We start from the raw sequence: 14,476 nt of genomic DNA, 5'->3' as shown, positions 1-14,476 counted from the left end.
ACTGTTCATCTTCAAATAGGAAAATATAATCATTCCGTATCGTCCCTTCACGACCCAGAGACTGCACATCATATGTCATTCATTTATGTGGAGAGAAACATTGATGAGTTACCAGATGAGAGGAGCTGAAGTGTGTGTGTGCGGGTTTGTGTGTATGCGAGCTGGAGCTGAGTAATGGGACTGGCTCAGGCCAGTCGGTTAGTTAGTTGTTGGCTGAGCAGGGAAGGTTCTGGGGCAGGGCAGAGAGGGTTCTGAAAAACATGCAAAACCCTTATGACCTGTTTCCCTTCCGGTTCTGTATCAAACCTGGGTTCAAATACTATTTGAAATCTTTCAAATACTTTTACCACTTGCTTTAGCCTGCTTGGAAGGCTAGGTGGGTGGGGTTTACACTTTCTAGGCTTTTCTATTGGTTTCATGGCAACAGTCAAGCTCAATCAAGCGCCGTTGCAGTATTAAAAAATAATTTCAAATAGTATTTGAACCCATGTCAGCTCTGTATAGCAGGCCATGGTAGCACGCACTTCACATCCATATCAGCGCATCAATGCTAGCACTCGGGAATAAATACTATATACAAATAAAAAATAAAACAACATTCTGCTATGGTTACAGAATAGTGACTTTTCGGGGTCATGCATATGATTGAAAATAAGAACTAGCAAAAATATGTATTATGTACTATGCCCCTCCCCTACCACAACCTTGACACACTACCTCCGAATGAATGCATGTGGCCAGGTAGTGCCGGAAAGATGTAGTAAAAGGAAACAGAGGTTTGTGGTTGTGATAGTGTGTGACCGAAAAAAGGAAGAGAAAAGGGAAGAACAGAAAAGGGAATTGAAGGGTGGTAGAAGTCATACTTTTTGCAAGGGTGTTTCGGCCGACCGGATTTTCTTGGGAGATATCTGTGAAGAGAGTAAGATAATTAAAGTCTTGTTTCCCCCTCTTCAGAGATATCTCCAATGGCAACAGTGCTGTTCTAGAAAGATCAAGTTTCACCAGAAACGTTTTTGTGTACTTGCTGCCGCTGTCTAAAAACCTTTATTAAGCTAGTGGTAGAAAGTCAATTGAGGTTAGAGGTTAGACAGGAAGTATTTAACTATATATCTGATGTCATATCCTGTGATGTCATGTCCTCTTGTTCCTATTCTCCCGAATGCCCCGTGGCTCCTCATAAACTAGCCTAGCTTAGCGGCTAACGCTGAAGATAATAACCTATGTCCCATTGCTTTAAACAAGCCACCGCTACAAATGTAGCTAGCGTTGCGCAGTAGACCACTGTTAAATAGGGAGCATTTCAATACTGGTCAATTGAGAACTAGTACAGCTAACTAAGCAAGTTGCTGCTTTTTTTCTTAATCTAAGATGATGGTCTACTGCTGTAAGAATGTTTCGATGAAACGTCCTTGAATGTCTCTGTTTGTGACGTGCCAGCTCACCATTCCTGTAAGTCTGATGTGACATCTAACTAAGTGCTTCTCTTTAAGGATTATTTGCACTGTTGTTGACAATCACGAACGATTCAGTTGTTTTTCCATTTGAGCAGTGGCAGCTATTCAGTTTGATTGTTAAATATCAAAACAGTTGCTGAAACCATAAAGTGGTCTGTCCGTGTCGTGTGCGTCGTTGGCTTGTGTCAGTTCATTGCACAGCGTGTAATAACAGTAAATAAAAGCAGGTGTGGTGACACGGAGGACACAGGGTGTGAGGGTCGAGAGCCACACATGCAGTATGAAGGGGACACCACAGACAGGGAGTAGGACTGACAGTACCACTGGCTGGGACCCCTAGGTACAACGACAGCTAACAGCCTGGGCATAATGGATAGAACCCCTTCAGAAGCCACTCTGATGCTTCCTAAAGGAGTAGAGTATTTTAAACAAGCACTACAACTTCAAGGACTGCTTCGACATAAACACGCATAGGCTATAGCGCGATGGTGGAATGCATCTGACTGTTGAAGATTCGATGTTATTAATTGTATCTGCCCCTATCGGGGGGAAAAAAACGACAATATAAATAATCATTGAACAACAACACAGCATTGGGAGACACTCAGAAGAGGCAGGGACAAGGAGGAACACAGTCACAGAGGTGGAGGAAACATGGGCAATTCATCTCACAGTGTCATCTGCAAAGAGATTGTATTGTTTTGTCAAGCAGAATGATGGGATATTGCATTTCGCTGAACCATTACTAGTTACCCCAGCTGACAATTCGAGGGAGAGAGAACGTTTTTGTTACCCGTAATGTTTGTTTCCAGTTTTCCATTAGTTAGGGGAACATTCTAGCCGCGTTAAGCAAAAACCTTCTGAGAACCTTCCCCTCAATGTCAAGTAGAACTTATCTAGAACGTGGTTACCCTGTTCTCAGAATATACCGCATTAACGTTCAAGACACTTTCATGGGACGTTGCAAGAACATTCCCGTGTCCAGTTTTCGGAGGTTTGGGAGAATATTCCAACAACGTCACATCAAACATACACAGAACATGGTTGCCATGTTCTCGCGACCTCTTGGTTGCCAGCATTCAGATATTCCTGCCACGCCACCATGTCTCTATCAGTTCTCACTTTATTGGACTATTCTGTCACCGTTGATCTGATTTGCTTATTTCGACAATTTAAGGACTTTCTGTGTAGTTGTCTAATGTCGGCGGGGCATATTAACCTGTTTTAAGGATGCTCCTGAATCACTATGATCAATAAAAGTGACTAGTGTACTTTTAACAGAGCTGAGGTTCACTTCAAAGTGCACTCACCCTATTGCTTATACCTATCAAGTTGTTTAAGATCTACATGAATGCCTAGGGTGGGGGGGTTAGGAGGTCATCTGGACAGGGCCTAACTATACTGGTCCAATAAGCACAAGCCCTAAATATACTGTATATGTTATTGGGAGAGTGGTTAGGGTGTTTGTCATTGGTCCTGGTGGCCTGGGTTTGAGACCCGCTTAGGGGATTCACCCTACTCTCACTTCCTTGGCAACATACAGTATGTTAATGTCATTATTTGGCAACAGTTACAACACACCGATCTGATCTAATTCAAATGTGTTTTTGCATTGAAAGCTAAGCACCTCAAAGAGAATGCTCTGTGTCCTCTTGAAATCCACACCACGTATACCATGTAGAACAATGTGTCCCTTGATAAGGAATCACATCAGCTCTCGTCATTGCCTTTCTATCTGGAATGGTCCTGACTTGTTGCCGGTACATGGCCCAGGTGGTAGTTTTGCTTCTGATGGAAACAATCTGTGTACCCAGAACATGGTTAGCATATTCTCAGAATGTCATCAATGTGTATATTTACAGTAGCGTGTCTGTACTTTCTCATGTACATTCTCACGTTTGCCATTTAAGCAATGATGACGCCAGTTACACCAAAACAGTACAGAACATAGAGTTCCATCTCAAAGTTTTAATGTGTAAAAATAGACAGATTCCAACAGGATCACTTCAGACCAGTGTTGGGGTAATAATTACTAACAGTTACTTTTATGAGTAACAGAGTTATATAACAAGTAACTGTCTTCAAATATTGTAATATTATTAGTTACTTTTTCAAGTAACCTGTATATTACTTTCAGAAGGATATATCTACCGGCATGTTAAATATATTTCTTAAAGCCTTGTCCTCATGCTAATGGAATTCATTCTATAGGTTTACCCGTTTCCAATAGCCTATCGTAAAGTTTAAAACAGAAGAAAGACGGCAGCTGGGTTGTCAACCCGCTTAATCTGTTCCTCGTGGAAACGCTCCCATTATTTTGAGTTATTCCGAGGAGAAAGAGAACAACATTTTAGTCAAATGAAAACTCTGCAAAGGCAGCATTGATCTCTTTGTCCAGAAACACCACATCAAAACCTGCAGAAGCATCTTGGAGGTCGTGCACAAAGGCACAAAGCTGGTAGCCAGTTCCAGAGATGCGTGAAAGAGGAGAAATCTATAAACCATTATGATAATAAAGAAAGATGCAAAGATGATATTTCCAAGTGCTCTAATGAAATATCCATATAAACAATTGGAATGGTTGATAAATGGGCAATAATGACATTAACGTGTTTTGCTAAGAAGGTGAGAGTAGGGGGACTCCGGTAGAGGGTCTCGAACCCAGGCCAACAGCACCAATGAAAAATGCCCTAACCACTATCCCTATAAGGAATATCACTGCACCATGTAATTATTAGGCAAGTACAGTTAGGCCTTGTCAAGATGAAACCCTAACCCCTCCTCCATAGGCATTTGTGAAGATCTTAAACAACTTGATAGGCGTAAGCAATAGGGTGAATGCACTTTGAAGTGAATCTCAACTCTGTTAAAAGTACACTCAATCAAAGATGGCATTGATCATAGTGATTCAGGGGTATCATTAAAGCAGGTGAATATGTCCCTCCAACATTAGACAACTAGACAGAAAGCCCTGCAATAAGTTTAAAAAAAAGCGAGAATAGTCAGATTAACTGATACATGACATGGCCATGGTGGCATAGCAGGAAGATAGGAGCAACGTGGACCAAGAGGTTGTGAGTTCAAATCCCAGGTGAGGACATGTTGAATAATAATTACTGTATAAATGAACATGTACTGTATGGTCAAGGCACTGTGTGTGAGTATCTTTGACAGACAAAGTGCTATGAATGGGTAAATCAGGGCCTTGATTGGCTCAGTAACGAGATGTGATCAATTGATGAAATGTTCTCCTAATAATTTATATTCTGGGAACATGGCAACCGTGTTTGGTGGGACATTGATGGAATATTCCTAATCCTAATCCTAATCCACAGAAAGCTGGATACGTGAATGTTTAACTTTTACATGTCTAGAACAGGAATAGCTTATGTTCCGAGAACATGACAACCATGTTTGGTGGGATGTTGATGGAATATTCTCCTAACCCACAGAAAACTGGACACAAACGTTCTTGCAACGTTCTCGTTAACACGTGTCTAGAACATAATAACCACGTTCTGGGTACGTTTTATTTGACATAAAGGGAATGGTCTCTTGCAAACATTCCTTGCACAGCACGGGAACATTCCTATGAAAAAAGTTAGTTAATGACCTAATGAGACTAAGTTCTCTAAAGTTGTGGGAACGTTTGTTGTTAGCTGGGATGGCAGCGCTTTTGATATCTTCACGTTTGGCAACAATCTTGGCCAAAGATAACTTTGTCTTTCAGGACCATCCAATCATCACCTTAAGTGTTGTAAGTGTATGTAAGTGACTGGAAGTAATAGACACTCCCAGGATCAATAATGGAAAGACGAAGGATGTAACAGTCAATCCGTTAATAGATTAGTATTCCTGGATAGCTCAGGTACTATCAGAAGTTCTATTTCTCCTTACAAGGTCTATGGCTTCTTAGAGTCTTGAGGAAGTGTGTACTCATGTCGTAGAAGAATTGCCCATCTTCCCTCCATATAAAGACAACATAACAGCTCATAACAGGTGAAAGGAGCCAGACTGGTGCTCAAAGACACTGGGTGTGTATAGATAGGTACAGTAGAGACACACACACAGACACACACCAACACACACACACACACAACACACACACAACAACACACACACACACACACACACACACACACACACACACACACAACACACACACACACACACACACAGACAAGACACAGACACAGACACAGACAGAGAATAAAACGGAGATGTAGAGAGAGAATCCAGAGAAAGAAAAAAAGAAAGACAGAAAGAAAGGGATCTGAGAATACAGACAGACTGAGTAGCACCATTTGTCCACCGGTACTCTACCTTCATAGGAGCCAGCTGTATGGGTGTGATATAGGAGGGGTCTACCATGGGCTTGGGTCTGTGTGCTGTGTCTGCCAGGAGACTCTGCCATTGCTGGGCAGACCTGTGAACTTCTGCTCCCGCTCGTCGAAACCAGTGTGGACCCGGTGCTCGAAGTTAGACGGAGCCGAAATCTCTAGCCTCTCTTCTTTTTCCCAAACATGCTGGAAAACCCGGACAAACCTGGGGGAAAAAAGCAAGAGATTTTAGAAAAATCTGGGAATCCCAATAAACAGACATAGCGTCCAAACCCACTAATACATACATTATGTATATACAGGTAACTGCCAAAATAAAGGAAACACCAGCATACAGTAAAGTTTCTTAATAGGGCGTATTGCCACCATGAGCCACCAGAAGAGCATCAATACGCCTTGGCATAGATTCTACAAGTGTCTTGATTCGACAGCATCATTCCACGAGAAATTCCATAATTTGGTTGATTGTGATTGACACGCACGCACGCACGCACGCACGCACGCACGCACGCACGCACGCACGCACGCACGCACGCACGCACGCACGCACGCACGCACACACACACACACACACACACACACACACACACACACACACACACACACACACAGTTATTAGGACACAGGCTAGTCAAGATATCTCCATTTCAACATATAGCATCATTGACCTGTACTTTATGCTCCTTTATGCATTATGCAGTGGGTAACTAGCTGTAGAAACAGGTTAAGTGCATGTGGGAGAGAGAATCAATGTTATAGCCTAGTTATGCAGTACAATAAAATGCCCTCCATTATCCACACCCACACTGTATGAGGGCGCGCGCACCAACACACACACCACACACCACACACACACAACACCACACACACACAACACACACACACCAACACACCAAACACACACACACACACACACAACACACACAGTACGAGAGCACACACACACTGTATGAGCACACATGCACACACACACACACACACACACAAACACACACACACAACACTGTACGAGAGCACACTGTATGAGGGCACACATGCACACACACACACTTCACATACAAATTAAGAGAAGATTAGTTGGCATGTCATTTGCTGATGGTCTGCTGTTTATTCAAACCACTATGGTGTTGAAAACTTGTCAATGTGATTCAGCTGCGAGATGAAGACTGGCTTTCCCAAAGCTTGTTTCATAATACTATTCATGTTGATGGGCTTCGTGGATGGAGCGGAAATGGAGCAAGAGACTTTAACCGTTTAACACTACTTATGATTCACTGGCACTTTGATGGGCAATCACTTATTTCTCCAAATCCACGTCATCCTTGTGTTTGTGGAAGAGGATAGTTCTCCACGCACATACGTACACACGCACGCACACACATGCACAGATAGATAGATCCACCATGTCGTCATCCACCATGTCGCCATCGCTCTGTTGGTTTGGTCTGAAAGGAGCGTATTGTATCCCTGTCTTCCTGTCTCTCTCCCCTGTAGGAACATTGTCTTCTAGTGGAAACAAACGTTTTCCCTGTCTGTCCGTATCACCGGTCCGGACCTCCGCCGTGCCAGCCAGATCCAGCAACACACACAGACCAGCCCTGCCAGGCCAGCTGCAGTAGCCACGGTGAGTGGACAGAGGGACAGGACAGATGGTTAGAGAGACAGGCTATGGAGAGGAATAGGCTAGTGAATTAGTGTTGGTGCCTTCAAAGAAGCCCTGTCTAAGTAATTATCTGTGTAAATATCTGTAAATATCTGTCTAAGTAAATACTCTGTGCACCTGGGAACCAGCCCCATGAGCCCCAAATACCCCAATAAAGTAGCTCTGACCAGTGACAGTGCCTGATTAAAAAACAAAAACAAAGTGAGGACCCCAGAAGTAGCGCCAACAGGTGCCCAATCTAGAGCTGATAGAATGATTAATGGAGTCGTTCTCATTCAATCTGCTTACACTCCCTCAGGAAAGACGTTAGGCTGATTTAGGGAGGGAGGGAGGGAAGAAGAAAGGAAAGGAGGGAGGATATGAGAAGAAAGGGAGGAGGGTGGTGTGGTCAGGAGGTGAAAGAGATGGAATGATGAGAGGAGGGCAGTGTTGGGGAGTAGTGCTATTTATTTAACTACATTTTCAACTATTTATTTAACTACATTTTCAGTGGCTTGGTGGTCGTTGAACTAAATTCAAATCTAGGTAGTGTTTTCAGTTATTTAATTTTTTTTGCCATGTAGTGGTACAGCTAACTACTGGAACTACACACTACTTTTTTTACAAAACTAAAATATGGGTGAAGTTTGCAAGTTTGCTCACATGAGAATAGGCTAAATTACACATTCTGTTATCCATACGACGCCAACGTGATCTGTTCTTCCAATTTGTTGTCCATGACATTTCAGATTTACATATGCACATTTTTAACTAAGTAGTTTGGATGTAGTGAACTACATTTTTTTGTTGTTAAGTAAACAATATTTTTTGCTTTAGTGAGCACACGAGGGGCATAGGGCTGGGACCCGCTTTTGGCCCCAGCTGGTAGCTAAATGACTCAGTACAGGGTGTGGCAAATAGTCACAGAGACTTAATTGACTGCAGCTGCACACCTTAGACACCTGGCTGCAATTAGGGCTGCAGCAGCAGTATATAGACCATGCAGTGGCATGCACAAGGGGGAGAGAGGCCAATGAGGCCAGTGTGTGGCCGATTGTGGGTGGCCTTGAGGTGGGGGTAAGAAGAAGAAGAAGAAGAAGAAGAAGAAGAAGGACAGGAAAAAAAGTAGAGCAAATTATAAGTAAATATGGAATGCTATTCTGGAAGATCTCATAAAGGAGAAGATGGCGGACAGGAAAGAAATGAGAAAAGTGGAACATGTTTTGAGTGAATATGGAGTGGTGGATCACACAACTTTTAGAAGGGCTACAGAAGGAAACTGAAAGTGATGAGAGTGAGGATGAATTAACTGCGGTGGCAGGTGTGGTGAAGACAGCCGAGGTTGAACTTCGTCCCGATGATGAACATGATGATTCTGGCTCGGTGGGAGTGAGATTTCTTTGAGAGAATAGATCCTTGCCTTCAGGCAAATCAATATGTGGTGTCAAGTTGGTTGGAGAAGAGGTTGGGTCGGTGAAAGTGTTGATTTTTTTGCTGTTGCGTTTCTGCCGTCCAGAGGGAGCAAGCACTTCGCACCACACGACTGAGGCCAAGAACTGTGACTTGCTTTCCTCTCCGGAGTAGGGAGCCATCAAAAATAGAGAACTCGAGTGGCGTTGAGGAGGATCAACTGAAGCTGAAGATTCCAGTTGTCTGTGAAGCCCGCCGTCTGGTGTGACTCAGACCCGGTGATGCAGAGTCGTTACCAGATAAAGTCAAGTTAGGATGTGTCTGTTATCCCCTGAGAACTTTATACCTGACTCCAGTACGGTGTTTTAGGTGTCAAGCTTATGGTCATGTGGCAGCAGTGTGTCAGAGTGAGATTCCTAGATGCGAGAAGTGTGCAGGAGCACATGAGACATAGGAATGTGTAGCATCGGTGAGTAGGCTGAGGCCAATAGAGTGATAGTAGTAACATGTGCTTCAGTAAGTTTTTTTGGGGGGGGCGTTCATGGCCATGGTTGTCAATTTGTACCGGAGGAATGGAATCTAAATCACAGAGGATAAGGTTTGATGTTGTGGTGGCAGCTGCAGAGATGTACACTACATGATCAAAAGTATGTGGACACCTGCTTGTCTAACATCTCATTCCAAAATCATGGGTATTAATATGGAGTTTGTCCCCCCCTTGCTGCTATAAACAGCCTCCACTCTTCTGGGAAGGCTTTCCACTAGATGTTGCAACATTGCTGCGGGGACTTGCTTCCATTAAGCCACAAGAGCATTAGTGGGGTCGGGCACTGATGTTGGGCTACTAGGCCTGGCTCGCAGTTGGCGTTCCAATTCATCCCCAAAGGTGTTCGATGCAGTTGAGGTCAGGGCTCTGTGCAGGCCAGTCACATTCTTTCACACCGAGCTCCACCAAACTTTACAGTTGGTACTATGCATTGGGGAAGGTAGCGTGCTCCTGGCATCCGCCAAACCCAGATTTGTCGGCCTGCCAGATGGTGAAGCGTGATTCATCACTCCAGAGAACGCGTTTCCACTGCTCCAGAGTCCAATGGCGGAGAGCTTTACACCACTCCAGCCGACGCTTGGCATTGTGCATGGTGATCTGAGGCTTGTGTACGGCTGCTCGGCTACGGAAACCCATTTCACAAAACTCCTGACTAACAGTTCTTGTGCTGACGTTGCTTCCAGAGGCAGTTTGGAACTTGCTAGTGAGTGTTGCAACTGAGGAAAGATGATTTTTACGCGCTTTTGAGCTTGTGTGGCCTACCGCTGAGCTGTTGCTGCAAGACATTTCCACTTCACAATAACCGCACTTACAGTTGTTAGGGGCAGCTCTAGCAGAGCAGAAATTGAATGTCCTGACTTGTTGAAAAGGTGGCATCCTATGGCGGTGCCACGTTGAAAGTCACTGAGCTCTTCAGTAAGGCCATTCTACTGCCAATGTCTGTCTATGGAGATTGCATGGCTGTGTGCTCTATTTTATACACCTGTCAGCAACGGGTGAGGCTGAAATGGCTGAATCCACTAATTTGAAGGGGTGTCCACATACTTTTGTATATAGTGTACTTGGGTGTACGGAATATTACAGCAGAATAGTTACAAGATGTTTTGAACGATAGTGTCCCGTCCTCCCAGGCTACTGGTCTGGAGTAGTATCTGATAGGGCCAAAGTAGTGGAATAGTGGTGAGGTTGTAATGGGTGCAGGGTTAGTTGGTAGGGCAATTATTTAAAAAAAGTTTCAAATTATAATGAATTCATACTACAGAATAGTAGGCTGATGCAAAGCCAATACAGTAGGTGGCGGCATGCACCTATCTTGTTTGGGGACTGCCATAATACCAAAGAAGAGGGAGAAAGAGCTGGGAGGAGGACCCGCTGAAGCTCTGTCATAATTGTTGGACCAGCCAGCACCCTAATATGCCTAAGGTTGGAAGTTCTCTCTGTCTTGGGGTTAAATATTATCTTCCCCAGCTATTTAAGTTGAGTTATCGCTGTGAAAGGGCCAGTACTTGATTTTAAGGTTTTACATTTGAGTGAACATTCTTTTGGGACCTGAAGATTCCCCTACCTGTCAAACATTTTGAACTGCATTGCCTTGTCTGACTCTTGGTTTTGCACGACCACACAGGTGACCCACTCCTCCACGGAGTTGATACAGTAGCTTAACTTCTTCCAGTGGGAAGTAATTGGTAGCTTGGTAAACCACATTTTCAGAGCAGCTTCCCCAACACCAGAGGAGGGAGGGAGATGGAGTGGCAGTGAACACACACACACCACACACACACACACACACACACACACACACACACACACACACACACACACACACACACACACACACACAACACACACACAACCACACACACACACACCAACACACACATTACTAGCATGCCTTTCATGTCTTCCCAAAATAACCAGCTAACATGCACATTCCTGCATTCTCTGACTCCATCTCCCTCTGCTCCTTATCCATATTTGACCTGCCAATCATCTCCTTACGCACTGCGGACCTGTCGACAGCTTATCTCCTCATTGGCTGAGTGCCAGTACCACCTCTACTGATTGGCCGGAGGTGTCTGACATTTTACTATTCTTATCCCTAACCACCAGTGTGTCCTTTGGAAAGTGAAACGGCAGCATTCATCCACTCTACATCTATTACATCCGTACTAAAAATAGAGCTGAGTGAATTACCTCAACAAGCAGAAAACTAAAACACTATCTCTGGATATCAGGGACAAACACTGGCTAGCTGCCTTAACTAGACTTGGGGGAGTGGGCCCAGAAGGGTGTGCAGGCTTTTGCTCCAGCCCAGCACTGACACACCTTCTTTAACTAATCAAGGGTTTGAGGATTAGTTTAATCGGATGTGTTAGTGCCAGACTGGAACAAAAAGCCTGCACACTCTTTGTTTCCATTCAGGACCAGGGCTGGAGAAGACTGATGCTATACACAGACAGGGAACCTCAACCCCAGCAGCACATTTAGGGGGATTGCATCGGGATTAGGAGCAGGCAGAGAGATGCGAGTCAAGGGGCAGTGTGTGTGTGTGATTTGGGAATGGGATTATAGAGGTTAGCAGGGCTTAAGGCCTGATTGTAAGAGAAAGAGGAATACTGGCACAGACTGCTGGACTGCTCGTCTTGGCCACACACACGCGCGCACGCGCACACACACGCTCACTTGTTTCGCAGGCTTTTAAAAGGGGAACAGCATTCACTGTGCATGGCTGGCTTGAGTACTAACAGTAGATGAAGTAGAAGTGCAGTGCATTGTTTCGAGTGAACAGTATTTAAGCGAGGAGCCCTCTGAGAATTTCCCTGTATGGGAAAACCTTACGGGACTACGTAATGCACGGATTGTCTTGGCAGCCAGACCAGCAACTACTGAGCTATAATTTATGAGCAGATTATAAAGCACTTCGTGGAGAATAAGGTTATTACAGCAAAGAGGTACAATGTCACTGGATGAGAAACAGTAGCCTGGTTAATGCCAAGACGATGAAATGTTATCATGGTAAAAGTGTCAGATAGAGTACATGTAATTGTTCCTAAACATTGCATAGTTAGGTATTGCAAACACACGTGTGCATGTGTGTACCACACCTTCATAACTGACCTGGACTGACCTCCCGTGTAAAAGTGAGCTCTGCTCCACAGATAAATCGTGGTCGTATCTTAGCCATGTTTCTCACCAGAACTGGTAAAAAGGAGTTGTGAGTGCCTTGCATAACCCAGTTCAACGTAAGTGCCAACCTACACAAACATATACAACAACGTTACACCCACACACACACACACACACACACACACACACACACACACACACACACACACACACACACACACCATTCCCCAGCATGGCAGATCGTCCTCCACACAGACTAAGAGGGGCAGGGTTCTTGACTCCCAGGCTGATTTGTCTCAAGCCATCTGTCGCCATCTGAGCCATGGCAGGCGTTTCCCTGCACCCAAAACCCAGCCACAACACACACACTTTTGCATGTGTGTGTGTGTGTGTGTCTCTGCGTGTATGAGAAAGCATGTACAGTGGGGTCTGGAAGGATTGGATCCCTCGATAAAGATGAGCACAAAAGACTGTCGAAAATAAATAATACCAAGGCTGAGCTACGTATATTGTATGCAAAATAAAAACTAAAAGAAGACGTTCTTTTATACTTATACAGATTTTGTTTAACACGGAATATCTTTTTATACATATACAGAGCATTCGGAAAGTATTCAGACCCCTTGACTTTTTCCACCTTTTGTTACATTACAGCCTTATTCGAAAATTGTTAAATTGAAAATCCTCATCAATCTACACAAAATACCCCATACTGCCAAAGCGAAATGTTGTATTTTATTTTGCAAATGTATTAAAAATAAATAACAAAAATACCCTTTGCTGTGAGACTCGAAATTGAGCTCAGGTGCATCCTGTTTCCATTGATCATCCTTGAGATGTTTCTACAACTTGATTGGAGTCCACCTGTGGTAAATTCAATTGATTGAACATGATTTGGAAAGGAACACACCTGTCTATATAAGGTTCCACAGTTGACATGTCAGAGCAAAAATGAGGCCGAAGGAATTCTCTGTAGAGCTCCAAGACAGGAATGTGTCGAGGCACAGATCTGGGGAAGTGTACCAAAAAATGTCTGCAGCATTGAAGGTCCCCATGAACACAGTGGCCTCAATCATTCTTAAATGGAAGAAGTTTTGAACCACCAAGACTCTTCCTAGAGCTGGCCGCCCAGCCAACTGATCAATTGGGGGAGAAGGGCCTTGGACAGGGAGGTGACCAACAACCCGATGGTCGCTCTGATAGAGCTCCAGAGTGCCTCTGTGGAGATATGAGAATCTTCCCAAAGCACAACCATCTCTGCAGCACTCAACCAATCAGGCCTTTATGGTAGAGTGGCCAGATGGAAGCCACTCCTCACTAAAAGACACATGACAGCCCGCTTGGAGTTTGCCAAAAGGCACCTAAAAGACTCTCAGACCATGATTCTCTGGTTTGAAGAAAACAAGATTGAACTATTTGGCCTGAATGCCAACCGTCACGTCTGGAGGAAACCTGGCACCATCCCTACAATGAAGCTTGGTGCTGGCAGCATCATGCTGTGGGGATGTTTTTCAAAGGCAGGGACTGGGAGACCAGTCAGGATCGAGGGAAAGATGAACGGAGCAAAGTACATGGAGATCCTAGATGAAAACCTGCTCCAGAGCGCTCAGGACCTCAGATTGGGGCAAAGGTTCACCTTCCAACAGGACAACGACCCTAAGCACACAGCCAAGACAACCCAGGAGTGAATTCGGGACATGTCTCTGAATGTCCTTGGCTGGCCCAGCCAGAGCCCTGTCTTGAACCCGATCGAACATCTCTGGAGAGACCTGAAAATATCTGTGCAGCAACGCTCCCCATCCAACCTGACAGAGCGTGAGAGGATCTGCAGAGAAGGGAAATGGGAGAAACTCCCCAAATACAGGTGTGCCAAGATTTTAACGTCATACCCAAGACGACTAGAGGCTGTAATTGCTGCCAAAGACGCTTCAACAAAGTACTGAGAAAAAGGTACTGA

General features: G+C 44.4%; 1 protein-coding gene across 1 annotated transcript in view; it reads right to left on the bottom strand.

Annotated features, from left to right (window-relative positions):
• The window catches only part of LOC111954136 (serine/threonine-protein kinase PAK 5), a 75,135-nt gene extending 62,292 nt beyond the window's left edge, over positions 1-12,843 (bottom strand). The window contains 5 exon segments of the mRNA XM_070435849.1: positions 864-908; positions 5,778-5,872; positions 5,875-5,961; positions 5,964-5,999; positions 12,741-12,843. Coding sequence (XP_070291950.1) covers positions 864-908; positions 5,778-5,872; positions 5,875-5,961; positions 5,964-5,999; positions 12,741-12,843 — 366 coding nt within the window.
• Between the last annotated feature and the right edge of the window lie 1,633 nt (positions 12,844-14,476).

This window comes from Salvelinus sp. IW2-2015, linkage group LG28 (assembly GCF_002910315.2).
Source record: "Salvelinus sp. IW2-2015 linkage group LG28, ASM291031v2, whole genome shotgun sequence".
Lineage (NCBI taxonomy): Eukaryota > Metazoa > Chordata > Actinopteri > Salmoniformes > Salmonidae > Salvelinus > Salvelinus sp. IW2-2015.
The sequence above is the reverse complement of the archived record's forward strand: the minus strand, read 5'-3'. Positions and strand labels throughout refer to the sequence as shown.